The sequence below is a fragment of the Miniopterus natalensis genome, chromosome 6, assembly GCF_054644295.1.
Source record: "Miniopterus natalensis isolate mMinNat1 chromosome 6, mMinNat1.hap1, whole genome shotgun sequence".
NCBI lineage: Eukaryota > Metazoa > Chordata > Mammalia > Chiroptera > Miniopteridae > Miniopterus > Miniopterus natalensis.
The window spans coordinates 42,459,203-42,486,702 of NC_142086.1; the positions used below are offsets into that span (position 1 = coordinate 42,459,203).

General features: G+C 42.7%; 2 protein-coding genes across 2 annotated transcripts in view; both read left to right on the top strand.

Annotated features, from left to right (window-relative positions):
* The window catches only part of CFAP91 (cilia and flagella associated protein 91), a 45,950-nt gene extending 20,725 nt beyond the window's left edge, over positions 1-25,225 (top strand). The window contains exons 8-18 of the mRNA XM_016199902.2: positions 2,454-2,611; positions 4,282-4,461; positions 5,522-5,664; positions 7,165-7,281; positions 9,153-9,224; positions 10,956-11,102; positions 13,704-13,925; positions 15,501-15,649; positions 16,211-16,302; positions 18,860-19,021; positions 24,323-25,225. Of these exons, the coding sequence (XP_016055388.2) occupies positions 2,454-2,611; positions 4,282-4,461; positions 5,522-5,664; positions 7,165-7,281; positions 9,153-9,224; positions 10,956-11,102; positions 13,704-13,925; positions 15,501-15,649; positions 16,211-16,302; positions 18,860-19,020 (1,441 nt within the window). The 3' untranslated portion in view covers position 19,021; positions 24,323-25,225. The remainder of the gene's footprint in view (positions 1-2,453; positions 2,612-4,281; positions 4,462-5,521; positions 5,665-7,164; positions 7,282-9,152; positions 9,225-10,955; positions 11,103-13,703; positions 13,926-15,500; positions 15,650-16,210; positions 16,303-18,859; positions 19,022-24,322) is intronic.
* Positions 24,584-27,500, top strand: part of NR1I2 (nuclear receptor subfamily 1 group I member 2) — a 30,691-nt gene continuing 27,774 nt past the window's right edge. Inside the window, exon 1 of the mRNA XM_087817805.1 lies at positions 24,584-24,723. Coding sequence (XP_087673931.1) covers positions 24,584-24,723 — 140 coding nt within the window. The remainder of the gene's footprint in view (positions 24,724-27,500) is intronic.

Here is a 27,500-nt window from a genome sequence, read left to right on the forward strand (position 1 = left end):
TGAATCAGGACTGTGTGATGTTTCTGTAAGAGCTTGCAATTTAATAGAAAATACTGTCTGGAGCAAAGAAGGTAGCAAATATCCAATCCTGTTTGCAGAAATTTAAGTTTATTGCTGCAATTTGGAGAGCTATATTCTTGTCAGAAGGACATTAAAAATATTAAAAAATATATCTGTCCAGGATGAAGACATCACCTGAGAAAGTGAGTACTTTTGTTAAGCCGAAGATAATTCTAATAAGCATGTTTTGCGTCCCTCCTATGTGCCAGGCTCTGCGCTGTGAGCTGGGGAAACAGGAATGAACAGGGAATGGCCGTGCTCCTGATGGTCCACTGGGGTGGGGAGGGGCGGTGGTCGGGGAGGGGGCGAAGGACCTTGAGAGCCACAGCCCTCCAGCAGGTCTAGCAGATGATGTGCTGCTCTACACACAAAGCGCTAGTGGGGCCCAGGCTGAGCACCATCAGCTCTGTTTGAAGTGGTTGGAGATTGGGGAAAACTACTGAGAGGAGGTAGCCCCTGAGCTGGGTGTTGAAGGGTGAGTCAGAAGCCACCAGGTAGACAGCAGTGTCAGCAATGATGATGATGACGGTGACAGTATTCATGGAGCACGTGTCACTTATAAAGTACTTACTATGTGCTGGAACCGAGTTCCAAATCAGCAGTTCTGAACCTGTGGTCCAAAGACCAGCAGCAGTGTCACGATCTGGGCACTTGTTGCAGAGGCAGGTCCTCAGACCCCCCCCCCCCGGCTGAATCAGGGGTGGGCGCAGCAGTCCGTGTCACAACAAGCCCTCCAGATGACCTGACGCCCGCTCGTGTGGGAACTGCTGTTCTAGCGCGTTGTACACCTCAACTCATTTAATGCTCACGGCAACCTAACGGCATGGATACGATCGTCGTGTCCATGTTATGATGGAGGAAACTGAGGTAAGGGAAGAGGCTGAGCCTTGAACCGAGGATTTCTAACTCTGGAAAGAAAGGTCACCTTTGGCGTGTGGCTTACTCTTTAAAACCCACCCCCGTCCCTCTGTATTCACTTGTCACCGTCCCCTGCCCTCCCATCACATTCACTTTGAGAAGTGGCGCCAGGATGACACCTTGGCTCTGTCTTTAGTCCTGTTGAGTGAAACACGCAGCTGCCTCTGCCAGGCCTCGCTCCTCTCTTGTCAGGGTAGCAGATGGCAACCCCTGTTCCTTCTCCACACGGCCCAGCCACCAGCTCCTCTCAGCAGGCCTCCCGCCCCTCCTCCCCCCACGGGCGGGGAGTCGAGCTAGGCCTTCTCCCACAGAAGGCTCTTCCATCTTCTGGTCTGGGCTTTACTTCCTGTGTTGCAAATGCTGGTGTGTATGCCCACTCCCCTAGAAAATGCTTTCTGGTCTGGGGTTTATCCCCTGTGTTGCAAATGCTGGTGTGTATGCCCACTCCCCTAGAAAATGCTTTCTGGCCTGGGGTTTACCTCCTGTGTTGCAAATGCTGGTATGTATGCCCACTCCCCTAGAAAATGCTTTTTCAGAGCAGGTGCTTTATCTTGCTTGTCATTCGTTGTTTGCCTGGTGTGTTGGTGAGCACTTAATAAATATTTAGCAAATGAACAACTGAATAAATTCCTGCATGGATTTTAAAGCAGGAGTAAAATGTTTAAATCCATGTTTTAGGAATGAACATCTTGATAGCTACGTGGAACAAGGACTGAAAGGGGGAAAGACTGGACTAGCATCCAGAGTCCAAGTTAGGAGAGGGGTGACAAAGGTGAGCTAGGGGGTGGATGCATAAGTGTTCTAGAGGTGGAATCATTAGAGGGAAGATGACATAGAGAACAGGTAGATTTCTGGGGGAAGAAGTGAGTGGGGTTTCACTGAGGTGGTCAGGGGATAGCTAGAGATTTAAGTAGACAGAAATTCTGGTTCGGAAGTATCTGGGCTGGAGGTGAAGATTTTAAAGTCACGTGTGTGTGGTTGTATACACATGAGCAAGGTAACCCTGGGAGAGCAAGGTAAAGGTAGGGGGCAGGGAAACAAAGGTGGACTGAGTACCTAGAGGTGCCAGCCACTGGCATTCGCACAGTCGCTGCTTAGGACAGCGTGCCACAACCCCGCTTTCTCCTCACCCCTGTTGCTTAGCCCCCCAGCACCAGTCGACCTGGATCTGTGCATGAGCATCTTGTTGGTCATTAGGCCCATCTGCCTAGAGAGCCTTTCTTTCGCCTCATCTACCTGGCACACTCTTGTTTGCCTTCAGAACTGCACCCATATATATTCTCATTATACTCTCACTATTGAGTCATCCCCCCAGACCGCCATTTGTCACACTTTTGCCAGAGCGGTCTTTTTAAAATACGTGCATACGATACAAGCCTAAAGAGAAGATCCTGCTTGCAGCAGGTGTTCCCTTTCTAGTAGAACCCCTGTCTGAGGCGCCATGTACTTCCTCATGCTTTGTCATTTACTTGAAGACTGCAGGAGATTCGCCTGGAAGTTCTAAAAGAGCTGCTGAGGAAACGTGACAAAAATCAGCAAGAAGTGACTACCAAGAACTTGAATGCCCAGTGGTCTAAACTGCAGCAAGCAAAGGAGGCGAAACTGGCAAAAATTCGTCGTACACATGTCTCAGGTAATGGCGTAGTATGAACAGTAAGGAGAATGGAAACGCTGGCTTTGCTTTGGGTCTTTGATCCAACCTGATTTAACGATGACGTGATTCTGGTTTGGTCCTACGTTATTAAACAGGTAAGGGATGGGAGATGAGTTACTTCCCAAAAGTAGAAGAGTGGAGGAAAATTCCTTACTAAGAAAATCAAGTAATGATGTTCTAACAGGCAGCTAAGCTGTTGACGTGTTGTGTGTGTGTGTGTGTGTGTGTGTGTGTGTGTAAGGGATGGGAGATGAGTTACTTCCCAAAAGTAGAAGAGTGGAGGAAAATTCCTTACTAAGAAAATCAAGTAATGATGTTCTAACAGGCAGCTAAGCTGTTGACGTGGTGTGTGTGTGTGTGTGTGTGTGTGTGTGTGTGTGTGTGTGTGTGTTTGGCCCTGGATGGAAAGTCCTGTTTCTCAACCTTTTCTTCATCATTGTCCCTTAAAACAGATGTTCAGACATCTTTTTTCCTGCCCTCGCCTCCCATGAATTGTAACACTGCAGGTATACTGTATATCTGTTTATGTACTTCAAGTATATCTGTACTTTATGCATAAAAAGAAGAGTCAGAGGAAGATTAAGAATAACTAAATAAAAATTTAAAGTAAAATTTAAATTGATTACCATGCTATTTAACTTTATAGTTATATTAAGCAACTTTTAATATAATTGATTTACTTATAAAAGTTGTAATATATCAATTATATATGCAAATTAATAGCAATATAATCACATTTAAAAAAATCATTCAAAATTGTCATTGTTCAAGCAAAAGTAAAACAATTACAAAAATTAAATTCTTTAAAAATTATTTTTAGTGAATTTAACTTTTAACTTTTTCTTGATGGGAGAAAATAGCTTTTAACGTAACTAGCTGCATTTAGATATTGTCAACATATTTTTTCTTCAGAACTTGATGCGTTCTAATTTATTCTGGTGTTAACCAAGATGAGCAGAGATTATTGAAAAATCTATAGTCTTCCCTCCCTTTTAATCATTCTCCTAGGAGAGAATAGCCAGTTCCCTTAGTCTCCATTGAATATGTATTTTTTTCAGTTACTTTGAATTTCTTTCATTTATTTAGCAAACTTTTATTGAATACCTTTTCTTGGCCCAGAGCTCGGAATGCTTTTATAAAAGATTTCTGATGAGCCCTGTGCAGTGTGGCTCAGTGGTTGGAGCACCAGCCAGCACACCCAAGGGTCATGGGTTCTATTCCTGGTCAAGGGCACGTACCTAGGTTGCAGGTTCATCACCGCCCCAGTCAGGGTGCTTCCTGGAGGCAACCAATGGATGTATCTCTCTCACATTGCTCGCTCTCTCTCTCTCTTTCCCCCTCCCTCCCTCCCTTCCACTCTCTCTAAAAGCCAATGAAAAAAATATCCTCAGGTGAGGATTAACAAAAAAGAGAGATTTTTGATACTAATTGAAGACACTAACTCGTTCAGCCCTGTCACTCCTGCCTGGGGGACAGATGACAGACTTCTGTTTTCAGTGTTCCATTCTCGCTGCAGGGAGTGGCCATCACGAAATTCATTCAGTTCAGCAGCTTCCCTGAGAACAAAACTAGAACTGGTTTACTCTTCTGCATTTGGATAATTCAGAACAATATTTTGGAGATAGTCATGGAGATATGCTTTATTTTAGCAATCAGAAAGCTTATGGGAAAGAGGAAGAATGTAGAAGGGAAGCTGGAGAGAAGAAATATCATCAAGGACTATTCTGATTATGCATCACAGGTCTATGGACCTCTATCTCGCCTTGGTCGTTTCCCAGACAACACAGAGGACTTTGTAGTAAAAAACCACTATCTTGACACCTATGAAGGTAAACAATTTACATAATTACAAGTTCAGTATAAATTAAATATGTAATTTATATATATCCTGGGGAGGAGAGTCTTCCTATGCCTTGATATAAGCAGTACTTTACATCTTTTATACTAGTGATTAGGATTATCTATTGCGATTCTCAATTGATAAAAAAATACACCAGTCAGATTAGCTAAACAAATATAAGACTGCATAGTTCAATAGTGGTGGAAAAATATATATATAAGTTAAATATAAAAAACATAATTTAGATTAAATGCTAAACAAATAAAAATATTTATAAGAAATAGTAATACATTTTATATTATTAATGAGTTGATACAAACTAACAAAAACTACTAAGACCCAAATAAATAAATGGATGCACTGTACAACAGTTTATCAAGTAGTAAAGTCAATTAGCTGCTAAACATTGAAACATGTTTAATGTCACTAATAATCAGTTATGCAAAAATGAAATAGAAAAGGTTTTTATACCAGAATTATGAAACAAAGAAATACATAATGAAATCAGTCCTTTAACAAGAAATGCCAGGAAACTAGTGGGCAAGGGGATGAAAAACCAGGGATAAATTCATGGAGAGGATTATTTCTGCTATAATGTTCAAGAGAGGCTTTTATTTAAATTTCAGTTGACAAGTTGAAGCATCATGTGGCTAAGACCCTAAGTTGGTGGTCAGAATGTTGAGCGTTTAGCTCTGGCCCATCAACTCCAGAGTAGGATATGATAAATTGGTCTACATCCACTTTGGAATGGCAGTGCCATGTATCATATGATCATGAATTTTCTGTTGATTACTGTTGTGGAATTTATTTTTTTTTAGGGCAATGTTTTCATTTTAGAATGCATCTCTCATTTTTTAGTATAAATCACTGAGAACATGAATTTATACAGAAATTTGCTTTATACTTTGGGGATGGTTCAGTTATATGAGATACACCTTATCAACAATTCTAAATGAGACTACTTGGCAAGCAGCTGTTAAAATTAACAATATGCTTTCAAAATGCTTAATTTAAGCACCAGTTACTAAAAACGTGCTTCCTTTCCGTAGGATTAGTCGAACTTGAGTCATGTCTCCCAGATTTTGTGACACAACCCCGAATCAGACCTCCAAAACCTAAAGTCACAACCACCAAAGCTGGCTTTCTAAAGAGGGCAGCAAGGATGGACCATGAGTTGGCAGAGGTTCATAAGGTATAATCCTTATCTGGAAGACAAGATGCTTCTAGGGGGACGTTTGCTGAGAAATACTACACTCCAAAAACCGCACTTTGTCTTGGGCAGCAAAGTCCAGTAGTTCTCAGCACACAACCTTTCATTCCTCCACCTCTCTAGACTTTTCTCTCTGGAGGTTGCCTGTGCTGTGCTGAATCAATATGTTTCCCCCCCGCCCCATTTTAAACTGTAGGAAAACCTCTTGGAGGTTATTCTTTCCATTTGCAGAAGCCATGTGACTGTCTAAAAGTGGCTCTGACTTTGAAGCTATATAAATTTGACGCTACACTGAGGCGTAGTAAGTTTCTAGCGTTACAAATTACCATTGGTTTTAATAGTATAATAGGCCCAATTTTCTCCCTTTTAGATTTGCTACCTGGGCATCATAAAGAAAGGGAGTCATGTTCAACTCCTCTCTCATCTAGTTTAAAACTTAACTGAATGAGAAAGTTAGACGGTCATCCCCATGAACCAACTACGCAGCACCCACCAGCTGGGCTTTCTGTTTTGTTCACTGGACAACAGGTGTTCAGGTTTGGGTACCCCAGAACGTGGTTAATGATAGTGTGTCCAACCTTTACCATGCCTCAGGATCACCTGGAGGGCTTATTAAACACACGGTGCTGGGTCCCACCCCAGAGGTTCTGGTTCAGGGGGTCTGCTGTGGGGCTAGGGTACTGGCACTTTGTACAAGTTTGCAGGTGATGCTGGTGCTGCAGGATCCACTCTTGGAGACCCCCTGGTTTACGACATATGCTCATCACGGGCCCATGCATGGTCGTTTGTTCGCTTGGTTTTAGTAATAGAGTAAGAATCCACGGGAGCCCGTACTCTAGATAAAAGTTAGGACCTTGACAGTCACCTGCGTACGTCTGTGCGGCTCCTTCCTTGTCCTTCAGTCACCCACTTTGAACTCTCTGTGTTCACCATTCTCTCACTTTCTGGAAGATGCTTTTGGTAAATACTCTCTATTAGGGTAATAAGTACTCTTTATTACCTTCCATTCTCAACTTCCTAAAGCTTTAAATCATGTGTTCATGTTGAATTTTATCAAATGTTTTGTCTTCATTTGTTGAGCTAATTATGTATTTTTTCCCCTTTTAAAGTTATTGCATTAAGAAAGAGTTAGGTATTTTTGTTTTTTTGTTTTTTGTTTTTAACAAATAATAATTTATTCTTGCATACCTGGGATGAAGCTAACTTGGTCAAGGTGTATTATCGTATTTTTAATACATTGTTGGATTTGATTAAAATGGATACACCTAGAATACATGCCATGTTTAGTCAGTAGTTAACTTAACCTTGGGAATGTCACAGCGTCCCTCGGGAGGTGCGATCGCCCTGGTTTGGACTTGTTCCAGCTGTCCCAGCATAGCCATAGGGAAGATTATTTCTGATCGATGCTCCAATCTGTGGCCTAGACGTGTCAGGGGAAGAAAATACGAAGGTAAGAAGTGACAGTGGTTGGTGTTCTTTCAGGCACTGTTGGATAAGAAGAGTAAAACTTTCGAACCAAAGAAACCTCTCGTCTTTCTTCAAAAGAAGCCAATACCTCAGCCTCGGCTTCCAACGCCCACCTTGGAAATCACTTCCAGTGTAAGTTTGAAATCTTTCTATGTGAAATGCTACATTCAGCATCACTGACCATTTATTCTTAGGATAGTTTGAGTTTAAAAGCAACCTAATGTAACTGTCAATTTATGTTTCCTTTATTCTTATTTTCAAGCATCAAACACACAGTCACAAAAACAAGCAAAATGAAATAAAATGAAATCTAAACCCAATCCTTTTCAAGAATTAAAAAACACAAAGGATAAAGTTTTCCCAAGAAAAATGGGCATCAGAAGGTCATCCTCATGTATGTCAAATAATTTTTTAAAAAAAAAGATTGAATGGTGATCAGTTATTACATCTATTTATCCACAAGGGAAGGTGGCTGATGACAGCTGGAGTCAGAGGGGAACAAAATATCAGAAAGTCATCAAGACAGGCTGACTTCTGAGGTAGGAATGGCTCAGAGAGTTCACCTGGAAGGGCCATTCCTCACCTTCATAGATCCCAAACTCAGTGTGAACAAGGTACCAGAGTTGGCTAAGACTGACCCAGACTAAACAAACCAACAGTGAACTGCTAGAGATGCCAGAATGCAAATGTATTACTTTATGGAGAGAAATATAACTGCCTGGTGGATCACAATGTTCCTCTGGTAGGTAGCCTGTTATTTCCCCGTAAAGGGCAATTCTCAGAAGAAGCCAGATTGTATTCAGGAGGCCGTGCTTTGTCAGAGGGAGGAGAGTGGCCAGGAGACCTCACTAGTGCCTCTGATAGGTGAGCCATGGAAGAACTGGAATGCTCCCAGTGACTGGCTAGGACATGCTCTGGACAACACCCCCTCTTTAGAACTTGTGGGACCACTGCCTGTGGTTAACACATTGTCCAACGTGGGCTAATGCCATTGATTTTACTGTCGCTTTCTTTTGCATTCAGAGGTGACTTAAATTTGCACCCTGATCTTTCTGCTTTTAAGACATAGTTATTTGAGGTGATTTTTGTAAATATTGTCCACTATATTCTTTTTAAAATATATGTATATCTCGCCCGGCCGGGCGTGGCTCAGCGGTTGAGCGTCGACCTAGGATCCAGGCGATAGGGGTTCGGTTCCCGGTCACGGCACATGCCCAGGTTGCGGGCTTGATCAGTGACTCTCATCATTGATGTTTCTGTCTCTCTCTCTCCTTTCCTCTCTCTGAAATCAATAAAGATATATTTAAAAATAAATAAATAAAATATATGTATATCTTTATTGATTTTAGAGAGAGAAAGGGAGAGGGAGAGAGAGAAATATCAATGATGAGAGAGTCTTTGATGGGCTGCCTCCTGCACATCCCTTACTGGGGATAGAGCCCGCAACCCGGGCACTTGCCCTCACCGGGAATCGAACCACCATCTCCTAGATCCTGGGCCGATGCTCAACCACTGAGCCACGCCGGCCAGGCCACTATTATTCTGATTTTACCAGTTTTTCTAAATTCTTGTGAGAAGCACCTCCCTCTAGACTCTGACATAGACTAGCTGCATTCTTTGTCTACTTGTGATCAAACATGAAAAAATTATTGCAAAAGAGATCTTAATCAATAATACTTTGTGCTTCAAGAACAATTTTGCTGGAAAGAAGTATAGAAAAATGAAAACGGATTAAATTATAGGTGTGTGAAGGTGGATGAATTTTTTGCTTTTGATATGATTTGTTATGATATTTGTGATAAAAAAATAATAATGAATGTTAATAATACAGTAAGTGACATTTAAAATACTCTATGTTCAGTGAAGGTAGGGACTATTTTTAGTTTGTCTTTAAATCCTTCTGGCATCTAGCACAGTCTCTTTTGCTTGATCTAATTCTTCAAAGAATCATTTGATACTGACTGCTGTTTTTAAGCTGCTTGGTTCTCCGTTTGTTCTCTTAGGAAGAAGGAGACATGGAAATGGCCGTCATCTACCTTCAAAAGTTACTCCGGGGCAGAGTCGTTCAGAACATGGTATGTAGGATCCGACCGCCGGCACAGGTTTACAGAACCGTACGTGCTTGGTTCCTTGGGGTGAATTCACCCTGCTGTCCTGTGGAACTTCACTCTTTCTTGTCTGTTGTTTAACTTTATTTTTACTGTTTACACTATTACTGATGTCCCCACCCCTCCCTTTGCCCGCCTCCGCCCAGCCCTCACGGCCCCCTCCCTCGGCGAGCACCCCCTGCCGCCTGTGTCTGTGGTTATGCATGTTCTTTGGGACTATGCTCTTGAGTTTCTGCCCCATTCCCTTCTACTGCCATCGATCGTCCAGATGGGTGACACACTGTGGAAGAGAGGAATGACCTGCCTGCTCTTTGCCACAGTTGTCACCAAGACAATGTGAAACTAATGTCTTCCTTAGAATTGCTAAACCCAGAAATTTTCTTGCCTGGATTTTGACCATTAAAACATCACCAACCAAGCGGATTCCGTAATTTTCCACAAAGTCATAATACAGTTATTTGAGCTTGCACGTAGCTGGCAATACCTGAGTAATAAATTAAATAACTAGATAATAACTACAGTTTTGAACCCCTACTAAATGCCCACATTTTACATTTTTTATTTTACATATATCATTTTATTTCCTCCCCCTGTCAATTACCCTATTTTATAGGCAAGTAATGTGACTCTGAGAGAGAGAGGTGTTAACTGCCAACAAATTAAACTCCTGTCTTCTGACTGTGAAGTCTTAGTTAGATTATTTGTGCTGCCAGAGCAAGCACTCCATTTAAAAAGTGGACTGATATAAAGCCCTAGCTAAAAAAAAATTTTCTCGCGAGACAGTTATTACTCTTAAGAGACTCAGTTATGAATAGTAACCCCAGGAAGCTGGGTGAGCATTTTGTGTTCAGCATTATTCTTTACTCTCCTTTTGGTATTTTCCCCCAGAAAAACGCCGCAGTTCAGGCAGCACCTTCTGCATTACAAACCAGGGCAGATCTCTTGGAAAAGAAAATACTGTGTAGCCATGAAATATACCATCCCCAGCTTTCTTGGGGAAGGAGGAACACAGGAAATGAGGAGAAGTTCAAGTTTCTTAATGTGATCCTAGAGCTGTCATCTGGCCTTTGAAAGGCATTGTAAGAAATTGAACAAACAACTAATTGGTAACTAAGCTCCTTTTCTGCCATAGCAGCTGAAGGTGTAGCAAGAGGGCTGACCTCACTCTGTGGAACATGCCTGCCTTGTGGTCCCAAAAGGTGGAGCAGAACCCACTCTTCATGAGTCCTAGTGCTTGCCCTGGCTAGTTTTGCTCAGTGGTAGGAGCACTGGACTGAAGGGTCCTGGGTTCGATTCTGGCCAAGGGCACGTACCTTGGTTGCAGGTTCCAGCCCTGGTCGGGGTGAGTGAGGGAGGCAACCAATCAATGTGTCTCTCTCACATCTCTCCCTCTCTCTCTCTCCCTCCCTCTCTCTCTCTCCCTCCCTCTTTCTCTCCCTCCCTTTCTCTCTCCCTCTCTCCTTCCCTCCCTCTCCTTCCCTCCCCCTCCCTCCCTCCTCCCTCCCTCCCTCTCTCCCTCCCTCCCTCCCTCCCTCCCTCCCTCCCCCTCTCTCCCTCCCCTCCCCTCCCTTCCACTCTCTGGAAAGCAATGGAAAAAATATCCTCGGGTAAGGATAAAAAAAAAAAAAAGAATGAGTCCTAGTGCCTGACACAAGGGATGCTAGTTTGCAAGTCTCTCTTTGATTTGATTTGATACAGATGTTTGAAGGGAAAGAGAAGCGACTGGAGTTGATCCAGGAGCTGCGCACCACCCACGCACTGCAAGAAGATGACAGGCTGGTGAAGAAAGCGGAGAAGCAAGTGACCCTGGCCCTGCAGCGGCAGAGGAACTTGCACGAACACAAGGTTCTTTGCTTTTCTTTCTTGTTACATTCTTGTTATATTTTCTCCCAGATTTTTACTATGGTGCGAGAAACATTATAACAACAATAACTAAACTGATGAAAAAGAAACATCCCCCACAACCCCATCACTCTCTCACAGTCAGCATTTTCAAACAGTGTTGCTACAGTCATGATTGGAACCGGGTGTGACCTCACTGACTTGAATAAGGTCTTATCCCTTATTTGCAAAAAAACCACACCAAAACCCCCAAACCCCAAAACACCTACATTTTAAAAGGTTTTCCTTTTTAATTTTTCTTAAATATTTGGTGACTGTACTATATTTCAGTCAGTGGGAGCTTAGCAGAATGAATAGTAATAAAAGCAATAAGAAAAAAAGCTGAGAAATGAGATTTATTTGTAAATATCAGCACTTATTTATGATCTTTGGAGCTGTACATAGCTCATGCTGGTTAAACTGCATATTAAGTATGTTAATATCTCATGATATTCTGTGACCTCTGCACTTGGCCCACCTGACAGCAGCTGGTAATGGCAGCTCTCACCCGACACCTGCAAGTATCCTCCTGTTCTCTTCTGGAGCTCATCTCTATATACACAGTTTCTAATGCTGTTGACTACAGTGCAGATGCACTTTTCTACCTCTTCCCCTAATCTGTTAATCAGTGTGAAAAAGAATCCTTTTGCCTAGTGTTTGGTGTTGTAAGAAAGTAAATTTACAGCAAAGTTAATATGACCCACCTTTAGTAACACACATACTCTAGTGCTGTGTGGACTTGGGCCAAATGGTAAGCAGCTTGGGAATGCTCACAACCTTACTCCTTTTACACGGCAGCAGGACTGGATGGCCACCGGGTTTGGGGAGCTCATGTGGGGGAGGGAGGAGGGAAGCCACAGGCTGTGAGACCCAAGAGACGGGCCCGAGAAAGAAGAGAATGTGTTCACAGGAGTCTCTGAACCTGAGAGGCCTGGAAATGCTGGGGACAGGGCTGCAATTTTCTGTTCAGATAGAGAGCAAATGCCCTGGAAGCACCAGGTCCCAGGGCCTGGATGGGAAAATGCCCTCCTTGGCCCTTGGAGGCCTCTGATTATAGACTTTGATAGATATATACCTAAGCCAATCCGGGCTTGTCCAGTCATTTTTCCCACTTAGTGGACATACACTTGATCGATACCATGTCAGCTAAGAGCTAAGAGAGGAGGTAACAGGAAGAGCTGTCGCTAGGCCAACGACTCGCCCTGCTTACCTTCAGCTGTACCAAACACACCAGTGACATGCAGGGGCCGGGTGGAGCAGGCACCTTCCTCCCTTCCTCCTTCACTTACGTTTTCTGTGGGAAACAGTCCGGAAAATGCACGGCCCCCCCTTATGTAATGCATCACACGGTATGACTGCAACAGGCTCACCTTGCTAAATGTATTTTCACTTAATATTCAAACGAAGCTGTACTACCCGAGCATACCCGCCTTTCTTGCTGAGGCCTCAAGGAGGCGAGGCATGAACAGGGTTTAAAACCTCAGGATTTTAAAGGTTGCATCTGCCCCCGCAAGTGAGGGAGCTGTGATCCCTGGAGATGAGAAAACCTGTGCTCTCCGGGCTGAACGGTCACTGTTTATAAATGTTAGGAGTAGCGAGACCCTTGCCCTTTCTGCCCACCTCTCCTGTTGTGTAAGTAAAGCTGGGCACTTAGTGGTTAGAAGGTAGGTGTGGGCTGGGTGGTGGGTAAGGATGGGGATCAGTGTGCTGGGACTAACGACTACACGTGAACAACAGTCTCGCCCGGTAGCCATAGCACCTTTGAGACCTGGATGGGTTTCTTCCCTTCAGGTGCAAACCAGAGGGAAGCTGAGCAGAGAGGCAGAACTGTCAGTGTGAAAGTAGCGTGTGCCCGGGAGGAGAGCTCTTTTCCCTGGACTGAGAAGGAGAGGGGCCAGGTGGAAGCAGCAAAGGATGCAGCCTTTAAATGCCTTTATGCTCCATGCGTCAGAGCCAGGACAGGTAGATACTGTGGCTTATTCCTGGCCGGGAACTCCAGGCCTCTGTTGTACCTTAATGATCATACAGACATATATTTTTTTCTGCTGTATTTCAAAGACAGTTGTTAATAACTCTGAAGTTATTTAAAAGTATAAAAGATGCCATGCTTTTCTACTTCCATGTTATTCAAGATCTTAAAACCCCCCAAACTTGTGTTTAAAGGACAAGGCATTAAAAAATTAAAAGGCATCATGAGTGAATATCTAGGAGATTCTATTTCATTAAACTCCAAAGTTATCTTTTAATAAAACCCTTGACATTTCTCTTCGTGTCTGGGAAGACATAGCACTTTACATTCAGGATAAACTTGAAATAAAACACATTCTGTGCGGACACTAGTCAAATTCTTTGCTAAATCCCCTCTATAACTTGAGGACTATAACCCTTCACTTCGACTTTCTCAAGTCTAACATTGTATCGTTAGTTTTCCTACTAAGTCTAGAGATAACATTCCTAATGAAAACTGAGTGCATCCTGAAAATAAAGTGACTGTCAAGAGCATCGCTCCTCATAAATCCCCAGGCTTGGTGGAATTTGCATCCTTCAGATTACGTTATTTTTAAGGTGTCACTGGTTGAAAACCACTTGGCGGGCCTGGAAGGAAGGGTGCTGGCCGACATGCTCGACTTCCTGTCCAAGGAGCTGGTGCGGCTGCAGGAGGAGCGGCGCGTGCACGCCTTCGCCATGCTGGCCGAGCGGCAGCGCAGGACGCGGGAGGCCGAGGAGAGCGGCCGGCGCCAGGTGGAGCAGAGGCGCCTGCGGGAGGAGGACGAGATCTTCAAGGAGGCGAGTGGGGGCCGCGCTCTGGGAGCTCTCGGGAGGGAGCCCAGCAAAACCGAAGGAGCTCGGAAATGAACCGGCATTCGCTTCTCGGGGCGTTCAACCAATATGGGCGGAGCTCCCCCGCAGACACACACAGCCACCTGCCTGTTTCCTCGTGAAGTCACGAGCGTACAAGCGCAAGGCGCCCAGAATCTCACGCACTTACAAAGAGCTACAGGCACACACAGGCACATGCATTGCTGCATACGGGTGCGCCGCAGTAGACGCCCCGGCCCTGAGCTTTCCTGAGCCTCAGCTGTCTAGCTGTTTCATCGGGGCTCAGCTCGATTCCCGAGGAAGGTGCAGGCTCCCCGCAGCAGGCGTGTTGCCCATCCTGGGGTGCCTTCCATCGCACCAGCATAGAGCCCTGTGTATAGCAGACACCGAGCAAATGTATTTTGGTTGGTTGGTTGACACTGAATTAAACTGGTTATTTGGCCTCTCCCATAGGGAAGGCACAGGGATTCAAGGTAATGGGTTTGGTGTTTTACAGCAGGTAGATAGAGAGTAAACATTATATACTCAGAGTCCTGCTGCAGGATACTTTTTCCATTGATTTTTTTAGAGAGAGTGGAAGGGAAGAAGGCAGGGGAAGAGAAAGAAAGTGAGAGTGAGAGTGAGAGAGAGAGAGAGAGAGAGAGAGAGAGAGAGAGAGAGAGAAACACCAACGTGAGAGAGACGCATTGATTGGTTGCCTCCCGCGTGTGCCCCGACCAGGGCCAGATCAAACCTGCAACCCAGGCACAGGCCCTTGACTAGGAATCGAACCCGAGACCTTTCAGTGCGTGCGCCTCTGCTCTAACCACTTAGCAAAACTGGCCAGGGCTCAAGAAAGCTCTCAAAATAGGCAGTGGAGGACTGATAAGATAGTTCAGAAAATTCATCAAAGATCCAGGATCCCTCTAGCTTTCTGCTTTTCTGTCCCTAAGTCCTGGCTCTCGTGGCAGTTTAAGGTGACTTCTGGTGCTCAAGCACTGTGTCTCCCAATGAAATGAGAAATGAAAAAGAGGCGGGATGAGCTAGGCGTTTTCCTTTTAAGAATCCTTTCTGGAAGGAGCCCAGATCACTTATGCAGGTATTTCCTTGGCTAGAACTATGGGTGCTAGGAAATGTAGTCTGTTCTAGGACCTATTGGCTCAGCTAAAATTCAGGGCTTCTGTTATTTAAGAGGAAGGAGAGAAAGGACACTGGGAAATACCTTAGTTTCTGTCACAGTTAGGTAGTTTGACCAAGACATCCTATGGGTAAGGACAAGGCCAGGATCCACGATCTTTCTGCAGTGCTATAGTGTCCCCTTCGGGGAAAATCCATAATTCCAAAATGGGTTAGATGGGTGGGGACTGCTTAGAATGGATAGGCAGGTGGATTAGAAACAGACTTCAAGATGGTAGAGGAAAAGAATGATCAGTGAGGGGACTACTGACTTAATGAACTAAATAAATGTGCTAAAAAAAAGTTGACCAATGTTTGTGCATTTTTCTTATCTTGTTTACATTAGTATCCTGTTCTCAGTAACTGGGTGCATTTGGGTTTTTGCAGGTGGTTAAAGTTCACCAGAGTACTGTAACTTCCTATCTGGAGGACATAATACTGAACACTGAAGAGAATACTGCAGAAGAACAGGCCAGGGAGGAAATTGAGAAGATGGCCAAGGAAATCAACGACATTGCTTATGAAATGGAAAGCCGGTGTGTACCAAGAGAACGGATGGTAGAATAGACAGCATGCTGGCTGTTACTCGTATGTGTTGTCAGGAGCTTAAGAGTTCACCACCAAGGAAACACAAATATATAACTCAGGCTTCCTGAGTTAGTGTAACGCTTTAGAAGTTATGCTTACACCTTTGTAATGGTAGGAGCATTGGGAACAGAATTTCCAGGCACCCCCTGCAGTCTGGATCACTTTTACATTACTTAACTTTTAGATACTCAAAGCGTGAAAGCCATGTGAGTAAGTCCAGGCAACGCTACTTGGCCTCACCAGAGGTGTTTGGCTTCCATGTATACACTGTGTCTCTAACATTCCCTTCCCAGCAGGCAGGGCACATGAAGGACAGGGCCAATCTGAATTTTCCATGGGGTTCACCAAGCTCATCACTAATGTGATTCTTTAGATCACTTACCTAAGGAACAGGCCACGGTGGGATTTGAGCAGTGGAGTTCCTTATGCAAGTCAGGAGTATCAAAGTATAAACCAGCAGCTCAGGTACAGCCACAAAGGAAATAGTTTAATTTGTTTATATTTTTCAGTCGAACTCAGCTTCAGTCAGAGGAGATTGTTGCCGAGCTGGTTTATAGTTTCCTGATCCCAGAGGTGCAAAAGGATTTCGTCAAAGAAAAAGGTAAGCCCGTGCAAATGCTTCCCTTAGTGATTTTTTTAAAAACAGGACTATTTTCAGTATCCCAGAGATTTGAAACTGAGCAGAGGTCTGGGGAAATTTCTGAAGGAGAACCACTGAGCTCCCCACGTCAGAGCTTGTCCAGTTCTCTTCGCGCTGTCTGATTCCAGCTATAACCGCCTCTCGTGTAGATGGGGCTTAGCTCTAATAAGCTTAACAGAGAATCAGAATCCAAGCTGTCTTTGAGGGAGTTCCCAAGTTCCCAGAAGAGGTGTATTTTGTGATTTGATTTTTTTAAAACATAAAGTAAATGTTGAGGATATGTGGGATTTTCAAACTGCAGCAGCCTGGGGCGGCAGGGCACGGGCAAGGTGGCTGTTGGAACATCTGGGGCACCCGGAGGGCCTAGATCTACCCTGCTGCTCGGCCTGTGTCACAAATGTTTCATGTTTCCAGCAGGGCTGTATCTAAGTATAGGTATCCTCATATATCACTTGTCAACAGTGGCATGTTTAGGAAGATTGGTGCTTTTAGTCAACAGGAAAGGAGAAAAGAGTGTGCCTCTAAAAAAAAGTATTCTTTTGGAGCTTTCAGACTATTGGTGACAGACCTGATCCCGGAGGCAGGGGCTCGACCAGAGATCAATATTTAAGTGAAATAACATCTCAGCAGGTGTCAGAGGTGTGCAGGGAAATTCTGGACAGATTTAAGTATTTTAGATCTTTTAGCCAGGATGAAGGAATGATGGAGTCCTCATGCATTTAAAGAGAACAAAGAAAGAGCTTATTTTTCCATTATATGATTGCACTGTAATTTTTAAACCAGTACCTTCTAGTGATAAGCATTTAGCTCTTTTCCGGTGTGTTTTCCTATAACTAGCCATGTCGAAATCAATATATTTCACACATGTCCTGGTCGTGCTGCTGAGAGTAAATTCCCAGTAGTGGTATGCGAATGTTACACTTTGATAGATATTACCGAAATGCCCCCCCAAAAAGGTTATCCTAATTCATACTCCCACCAGCGGTGTGTGATGGCGCCTATAACAACAAAATTTAATTTTCAGGTAATAAGTATTTCTGTGCCACCTTACATTACAGAAGGGATCTTGTGTTATATAGACCTTTAAGAAAATATGCAGCTCCTTTCTACTTCTCCGAGGTTCCAAGTGAGCTCAGCTTGAGTCTGATCAGTTCTCCCCGAAGGAATCGAAAGGGAGGGGAAAATAGTGTGTAATAGTTACTCGTGTGTGACCCTCTCCCCCAGCTTCTCCTGGGTCTGAGAGAGAGGAGCTGGAGGGCACTTGAGCTGAAGGAATCCAGTGGGCCTTGTTTGTGGGCAAGCTGGACAAGTCTTTAGCCTCTCCCTTTCAATATATATATTTGAGAGAGGGAGGGAGGGAGAGAGACAGAGAAACATCCATTTGTTGTTCCACTTATTTATGCATTGGTTGCTTCTTATATGTGCCCTGACTGGGGATCGAACCCGCAACCTTGGCATATCTGGATGACGCTCTAACCAACAGAGCCACCCAGCCAGGGCTGCCTCTTCCCTTTATATACATCAAATGAAGAAAGCCATATGGGCAGGGAGCACACACCAAGACTTTTGTTTCTCTTTCCAAATAAGTGAACCATATGTATTATATGTACTCTTTACCCCAATTTAAGATAATATTATACATGGACTGTTTTGAGATATCTTTTTTTTAAAGCTGAGGGATGGGATAGACCTCGAAGAGACCTGTATATAGATGTAAAATAACAGTAACTACCAAATTTTAAATGCATGCTAAGTTCTAGACAATGTTCTAAGCATTTTTAAAAGTACCTTTTCTCAGTTTCTTACAACAGCTGTAGGTGTGTGCTCACTTTTCAGTTAACAAAATTACTGCTTGGAGACATTATATGACTTGCAGATTTGAACCATGGTCTGTGTGGCTCCAAAGTCCCATACTTCCGACCATACTACTGTGCAGTGCTACAAGTTGCTGTGCGACATGCCCTGTACAAACTGGCTGATGCCTGAAGAGAACAGAGTCCACAGTACTGTGCTTCTGACCGCCCTTTGCTAGCTGTATGGCTTTGGGCAGATTGCCTAATCTCTCTGTGTCTCAGTTTCCTCATCTGAAAATGGAGATATTGATAAAACTCTCTTTTAGTGTTGTGAGGTGGTTTAAGTGAGTAATTATATGCCAACTGCTTAAAACAGTGCCTGGCACAAAATAAGGACAAATGCTAATATCATCATCATGATTACTCCTTTCCAAGGGAAACGGGATGCTTAATGTACTCGATAATAAATTTCTTAGGTTACAAAGCTAGGACCACCTCCTAAAGCCATGAGCTCAGAACTTGTCGTCAGTCAACAGGTCCCCTCCCTATTAGGAACTAAGGCTCAAAGAGAGTATGAGGCACCTTACCTTTAAGTCACTTATGATCTTTGCATTACAAAATTTGCATTACGATGCACAATTACAATTTCTATCAATACTGTCTTGAAAACCTTTGAGAATGGTTTAGCTCAGTCAGAGTAAAAATTCTTCCGTCACTTGGCACAGTGAGGAATGCACAGCGGAAGCATATTCTCGCAGCCCATCAGATTATCCACGAGGGCACAGAAGACATGATCAGAAGAGACTTCGCCGAGCAACAGCAGTGTGAGGGCTCAGACACTGACAAGTTACTTAAGAAAGAAAACCAGAGTGAGAAGGACAGCTAAGGTGAGTTTGATGTTCCCTTTGGAAGGAAGTAGAGAGGAAAAGTAGCGTCATTCAGCTTTGAGCTATACTCTAACAATCATAATGTGAAAGATTGTCCATTGTTTAAGAAAACAAAGCACTCCCATTTCAATTGGCATATTTCATCTAAGATATGGAATGTACTATTGAAATTATTAGAGAATATAGTTGATATTATAGCAGTTGGACTCTTGTGACCAAAAAACGGGACTCCAGATTATTTTTATAGTTTCTTTTAGCATGTGACTATAATCCATTGCAAATAAAGGTACAAAATGTGTCAGTGTTATATTAAGAAAAAGCTTGTTCTTACGGAGGTACCCCTATTGCACTGCGCTTGCTAGTTGTAAGCATAGTGTGAGGCACAGCCTGCCCGATTCTAGCCCAGGTGCCTTCTGCAGTGTCCACCAGGGGTTGGCCTTGGGGCTCAACTAAATAGTCATACAAGATTACCATAGACCACACTTGAGTATCAGTCTGCTTAGAAAGATACAAGACAGGAACCACAGTGTCCAGCAGGGCAGCAGCAGGTACTTCTCTTCCTGTGGGAGCTCTTGCTATATCCACACAGAAGGACACATAGCTATTTTCTTTAGCCCCCAGGTTGCAAAGCTCAGGAGCAAGGAAAAGAGATTCACATTGGATGGGTGCAGGAGTTGCCCTGGTTTACGTGCCCCAGGGCCAGGATCTCTTGTAATAATTCTGTAGGCAGAGTTTCCAGGGTCCGCTCAATGGATTTGCCCAATTACAAAAGTCAGCACACCCAGGAAAGGTCAGAGCCATGGATTCCTATTTGGTATTAATAGTTCATTTGTAATTCCTCCCAGTAAGATGCTAGTTACCACTCAGGGGTCATTTTTGCCTTAAGTGGTGTTAGTAACATAGTTGACGCATATCGTCTATCGGATTACTAGGAGGACAGAGCAAGAGAATCAGTTGAAAGTAAAATTCTCATGAGAAGGGGAAAGGGAGTGAACCCTTTGCCTGTGCCTTCTCCCCCCAGCCTCCCATGGTAGAGGCACATCATGGGCTGTTTGAGCCTGAGGCTGTGCTCTCAGGTTAGGGAAGGAACTGAGGCTTAGGGGAAATTTGAGCCTGGCAGTCGGGAGGTTTTGAGGATTGGCCATCTCTGCCGTCAACTATATAATTTTATTCAATTAATTTTGTTTCACTTGGAGCTTACCCATGCACATGTGACCAAGAGACCCCCTCAGGGGAATCGGTTGGGACCTTAAGTCTTAATAAAAGAGGTTCACGGAAGGAGGGTTGAGATGAAGAACGAAACAGAGAGAAGACTGATACAGGACTCGCAAATGTCAGGCTGTGAACTCTCAGACAGAAATGTTACTGGAAACTAGCCGAAAGGCAATCCATGCTACAAAGCAGCGAAGAACTTGGCTGAACTTTGTTCTGTTTTACGGGAGGTAGAACTTGCAAGCAATGAAATTGGATGTTTCGCTGAGAAGGTTTCTAAGCAAAATGTTGAAGGAGCTGGTTTCTTCTGACTGCTTATGGTAAAATGTGAAAGCAGAGAGACGACTTGAAGAAGGAATTGCCAAGCAAAATAAACAAGAACTTGAAGATTTGGAAGATTCTTAGTCTATCTGTATTTCAAAAAACGAGGAAGTGTATTCTGAAAAGAACACTAAGGATGTGGCTGAACAGCTATTTGATGAAGATGGTAAGAGTAGGATCACTGCTGGTTTGAATGGGAAGGGCTGGAGGTCGGATGGAATGAAGGGAGGCTGTCAGACTTCTTGGATTTGACAGGATGAGACAGTACAGCTATTATGCTTCGAATGTGCACAATTCTTCAAGAAGAGAGAAAAATGTCCTGGAAGGCAATTTGAAAATATCAGGGCCACAGCATCAGTTTAAACAGGTCAGATGGCCTCTGCCCAGAACCTGACGGGTGGGACCCCCCCATAGGACTGTACCCTGGCAGAGCTGCAGCGATGCACCCAGAGCCGTGGGGATGGGGCACAGTAGAGCTGAAGGGGCGGGGCCATCTCAGTGACCTGGAAGGTAGGACATTGAGCTAAAGGATTATTCTCAAGCTTTAAGATCCAATAGAATTTGTCTGGCTAAGCTTTGGGCTTGCTTGGGACCCATTATTCCTTTCCTCCTTATGACTTCTCCCTTTGGAATGGAAATATCTGTCCTGTGCCTGTCCCACCATTGTGTTTTGGAAGCACAAAACTTGTCTGGTTCACAGCTGGGGAGGAATGTTGCCTGAGGTTCATTGAACCTTGAGACTCACCCACATGTGATTTAGATATTTAGATTAGACATAGATTTAGACTTTAGTTGATGTTCAAATGAGTTAAGACTTTTGGAGCTGTTGGGATAGAGTGAATGTTTTTGCATGTGAGAAGGACATGAATTTGGGGGGCAGGTGTGGGATGCTATGGACTGAATTGTGTCACCCCAAAATTCATATGTTGAAGCCCTAACCTCCAAGGTATTGGCATTTGGGAATGAGGACTGTGGGAGATAACTAGGATGAGGTGAGACATGAGGGGGGTCCCTCATGATGGGAATAGAGTCCTTACAAGAAGAGACACCAGAGTTTGCTCTCTGTCTTTCCCTGACAGGTGAGGACAGCTGGAAGGCAGCTCCATCTATAAAATGTTTCATCAAGAAAGTGTCAATCATTTCAGAGTTGAAATCATGCAGTGTGTTCTCTAATAAAAATGCAATGAAACTAGGAATCAATGACAAGATAATTCTAATATGTTTGGAAATTAAGAAATGTGGGTGTAAATAATCTGTTCATCAAGAAAGTGTCAGAATAGAAACTAGAAAATATTTTGAAGTGAAGACTAACAGAAATGTGACATAAACATCAAACTTGTGGAATGCTACTAGTGTGGCGCTTAGACAGAAATGTGTAGTCTTAAAGGCATTTACCAGAAAAGAAAGGGTGAAAATAAGACTCAGCATTCTTTTTGAGAAATTAGAAGAAGAAAGGCAAATTAGAGGCAAAAATGCAAAAGGAAAGAAATAACAAAATAAAAATAACAGAATTAATAAAACGGAAAATAGACCTGTCTTCTGGTTCTCTGTGGGATGTAATAGGTAAGTACAGTAATTAGAGAAAATGACAAGTGTATTGTAGATGTCATATTTTTTAAGGCATCAGAGAGCTTTGGAAACAAGGGGACTAGATGAACTGAAATGGTGGAGAGGAAAGAGTCCTTCCTAAGTGATCTGAGATCACTGGCGATTTTCTTTTCTTGGGGCATGGGCCAAGTCTGGGCACAAGCTAAGACTCAGGCTTGCCAAAGGCAGAGGGACTTTGCTAGGAGAATGGCGACCTGCCTTATGGACTCCTGTACTGTCAAAAGTTAAAAGGCAACACGGTACAATATACAGATGATGCATTATAGAACTGTACTCCTGAAACCTATATAATTTTATTAACCAGTGTGACCCCAATACATTTTTATTTTTCAATAAAAAATAAAATAGAATATAAAAAAGAATCCTTTGTAGAATATTATTCTAACCCCATAAAAAGAAGGAAAAGGAGATTAGGATGCAGACAATGCACAGATCGAGAGGTGGCCATGTGAAGACGTAGGGAGAAGGCAGCCATCCGCAAGCCAAGAGGAAAGGCCTCAGAAGAAAGGAACCTGCTGGCACCTTGATCTTGGACTTATGGTCTCCAGAACTGAGAGAAAATAAAGTTGTTACTTAAGTGGGCCAGTCTGAGGGCATCCTTGGCTAACTAAAAAAAAATTTACATAATTAAAAAAATTAACTTAAAAGAAAGCAGAGAGATAAATTGAAGAGGGAATTGTTAAGCAAAAAGGAACGAGAAGTTGAAGTGAGATTTCAATTCTCACACATATTTGCAGTGAATATATTTTCTGAGTTTAAACTACACTTTCAGGAGCAGTTTTGAGTCTTGAAACAAACACAAAGGAAATTTCCATATTTCAAATACATTTGTGCAATGGAGACATGTCCACCTAACTTTCCATTGGCCGAGAAATCAGAAGTGATTAAGTTGCATTGTAACGACATGCTAAAAGGCAGATATCAAGACAAGAACCTAATGGAATTCTAGTAATAAACATGCACACTTAAAAGCATATGCTCAAGACTGATAGCAGCATTGGCAGCACGTATCTGTGAGAGACATCTTCAAAGCTCAGATGGGGGATGTCTCCTTCACATCACCACTAGCAGCTGAACATTTGCAGTCGATTTCAAGCCTCAAGCAAGTAAAATGTTCCTGAATAATTATTTAATTCTTATTGGTAGACCTGTATTACAAAAAACTCTAGTCAAATATTAATACTGTCTTTTGAATTTTATCAATTAAAAATGTGAGGCAGTTTGTTTTCCCTCTTGCTATTCGAATACCTCCATAATGTCCTGGATTTTGCCTTTTGATCCACAAAGCCTAAAATATTTACTGTCAGGCCCTTTGCAGAAAAAGTGTCAATCCCTACTTTACAGCAGTTAAAATCAGTGAAGTAGAAAATACAGCAAGATGGATGAATCCCACAGATACAGGATTAAAAGAAGCCAAACCTAAAAAAGGATCTAAAATATCAGTCTGTTTCTATGAAGTTCAAAATATTGTGTTTAGAAATGCATGATTAGGAGGTAAAGAAAGATTATTTTAAAAATAAGAACAGTGATCACTTTTAAGGGCAGGGCAAGGACCGTGACTGGGAAGGAACAAGTGGGAACTTACAGACTTTATTGACCTGGGAGGTGTCTACACAGGTGAATGCTCTGCATGAATTCATTAAGCTGCACATTGGTTTTCTGTAGTTTCCATATGGGCAATATTCCATAATTAAAACTGAGAAATATGTATGTATATGCACATGCACATGTATACATGCATTATGCTTGCAATAGACACAGACCGTTTCTGGAAAGATCAACAAGAGATGAGTACATAGTTGTTGCCAGGCATGGTAACTGGAGACTGAAGGTCAGACTGAGGGGAAAGAGACTGACTTTCTTCATGTTTATATATATCCTTTTGTAGTTTGAATTTTTTATGGTGTACACATATTAAGTTTTCAGTTACAACCCAGTTAATGTGAAGTCTTTCTGTTTTAAGTGCTAGAATTTGGAAACTGAGACCCTGTGAGCTAAGAAATATTTGGATCAGGGACTCATAAGTGGCAGAGCTGGGATGTGCCTGGGGCTGTCTGACTTCAAAACCAGAGCTCTGTGTCATTGTGTCACAGTAACTTTTTGGATGTATTGTCCTGATAATTATGGTTTCTCATAAATCTTTGTGTTGTTTTTTCACAGGCTATGATCTTTTTTAAAGAAGTTGTACAAATCATCATGAAGAATTTCAGGAGTCTGTGCTTCTCCCCAGATGTGCAGCTCTTATGGGCTTGTCATTGTGTGATTCATGAAGAAAGAGATTTATTTCTCTTTCTTATTTCTTTTGGTATGTGTACCAAAAGGCACAAGAAACTTCACAGCAGTACCATTTATGATAGCATTAAACTAGAAACCCAAATGTCCATCTCCATTGGAATAGACAAATTGTGCTATATCACTACCATGGGCTCACCACGGAGCTTTAGATCTAAGACGTATAGTCATGCAACACCCATAGAGGGGGTGATGCTGGAGAGCAGTCTGCCCGTCCTGCGTGTGGACAAGCATCAGGGTTGGATGAATCCTTCCCCATTCAAAGATCGGTAAATAAAAAATATAAATAAACAAAAGGATCAACAATAAATTAACATGGGACCCATGCAAAGAATTTACAAAAGAAAATGTATGCTACTCTGAAAATGTATGTTACTCTTAGGAAATATCTTATTAGGGAAAACAAGAAAAACTATCTGCTTGATGTTTTGAACAGGAGACAAAAAGAAATGGGCTTTTAGGAAATTCAAACAGGGAACAATAAGAACAGACAGCGGCCAAAAAACAGACAGATGCAGGCTGAAAAGAAAAGAAAGCTGGCTGGTGCTGGAAGTATCGGGGGGACACTATGTAAAGCATATGATTGTCTGACCATTATGCTGGACACTTGAAACTAATGCGAAATAATATTGAATGTAAACTGTATTTGAAAATTTTTTTTAAATTAAATAAAAGAAAGCTGGCTAGATGGGAAAAAAAATGCAAAAGGTTAATCCGATGACAGCCATTTGGATGCAGTTAAGAGAACAGAAATCTCACAGCAGAGTAAGATTGGTGTGTTGCTGACAACTTTGTTAAGTCGGCTTGTATGGGGTGGGAAGGAAAGGGCGAAGATGTGAAAAGAGCAAAGAAGTCAGCTCTGGCCGATCAGCCCTACAAGCAACAGGAATTAAAGAAGAAACCAAAGCATGTAAAATGGAAACAATAATCAGAGAGTTTCTGAGCTGAAAAAAATAGCTGATCATGCAAACTTGGAAGGGTTTACCTTGTCCTTGGAAAACTAGGATTGATGCAACTCCCCCCCCTTCCCGAAGATCGCTGACAAACAGAGAAGTGCTGCACAAGTAAGGAGGCAATTGAATTTTGTTTTGTTCTTTTAAAAATGCTAACCTGAATTGGGTCAAGGTTATATTACTCATTCCTGAAATTTAAAAAATCAGGAACACAAAATGAGAAGGAGTGAGTTAGAGGCCATGGGATAGAAAGTGGGAGCAGCAGACTTTGTAAAGAACCAGAGAGTAACTATTTTAGGTTTTGCAGGCCAGATGGTCTCTGATGTAGCTACTGAACTCTGCTGCTGTAGAGTGAGAACAGCCATGGAGAACACACAAATGAGCGATGTGGCTGTGTCCCGATAAAACTTTATTTATAAAAACTGGCAGCAGGCAGGATTTGGCCCATAGGCTGTAGTTTGCCCATCCCTTCTTTATAGCAGTGAACTAAAGTTAAAATCAATACCTACTTTGAAAAAGAATTTAAAGTGTCTTCTAATAAAAAACATGAAACTTAGAATATTTTCAAAAAAACCCCACCTTTATGTAGTCTTCCAAAATGCTTTGTATTCAGACAAAAAGGAAAATATAAGGTATTACAGAATTCCCATTAAATAACTGAAGTCTGCCAGGGTAGGAAAATTATTCTTGATACTGCAACCCTCTAATTATAATGGTTTGAATTTAAAAGCCCCCAACTTCAATAAGCTTTGCTCTTGAAAATAGAACACCCTGAGGGAGGAGCAAAACTTATGTTTAAAGCCATGTTATCATGGCAGCTAGAGCCACGCACTGGATTGAGGCTAAACTAATACGGTCAGTAGCAACACACAATCACAATAAACTAATTTCTAAAGTAGAAAACTTTTTTTGCATGGATGCATAATCAGATATCGTGAATCTTTGTGCCTCTTAACAAAGGCATTGTTTCTCCTCAAAATGCTCAAGAATAGGCAAGGTAAAATCCAAGGAAGAAGTGTGCAGTGTGAGTACACACTTTGGGATGAGAAACTATTAGCACAAAATTGTTGCATATTCCAAATTTCAGAAGTGCAAAGCTCCCAGACAAATTACATTAAAGTCTGAGTATATGTTAGCTCAGGGGGAGCTCCCTCTACTCTCATCCCCCTCCTCAATTCTAGAGCACGGTACCCACTCGAGAGTAGAGTTGCATCTACTAAGAAGACTTGGAGGTCTTTGATGTGGCAGGCTGCCTGGAGGCTCACAGACCCAGAGACCAGTAGCGTGGAGAATGCCAGTGAACACATAAGTGACAGTGAATGGCCTTCAACTATGCTTACTAGTCTGGAACAAAAGCCAGGCTAGCAGTGCAGTGGCATGGAGGTTAAGAGAGATGGCTCTGGAGCCAGATAGTCTGGATTGAAATTCCAGGTCAGTGACATTGTGTCCTCAGATAAGTTGCTTAGCCTCACTAAGCTTTAGCTTCCTCATGTCTAAAATGGTATAACCGTCAAATGTACACCATGGGGTTGGTATGAAGATGTAATGAATTAATTTATGTAAAAGGCTTAGAACAGCAACTGGCATATGGTAAGCACCCAATAATCACCAGTTAGCTAATTTTACTGTCACTATGGGGTAGAAGCAAAAGAGATATGGGTGGAGCATGTTTCTTGCTTTTAAGGCAAAATAGCTACATGGAAAGTGGACCAGTGAATGTCAGTCTTCATCAAATGAGCTTCTCCATCTCACTTGGGGTGGAGAGAGAGAGAATATGGATCTGCTGTCACCCACAAGTGGGGAAGGGAGAGGAATGAGTACCCCACGTTCTCTAGAAGCTTGAAATATTGACAATAAGAGCTCCTTCTCACTGGACATCAAAGCAGCAGAAAGCTGTATCATGAAGAATTTCCCAGAAAACTTACCTGAAACCATTGAAAAATGAGGCATCTTTTACTATAGGTGCCAAATGTTGAAGGAACCAGGAGCAAGGGCTGCAATGGTTCTCATTGTGGCTGCACATTAAAACCACCTCAGTACTTTAAAAAACTGGGGTTTGGACCTTGCTCCAGACCAATTAGGATAGAATCTTT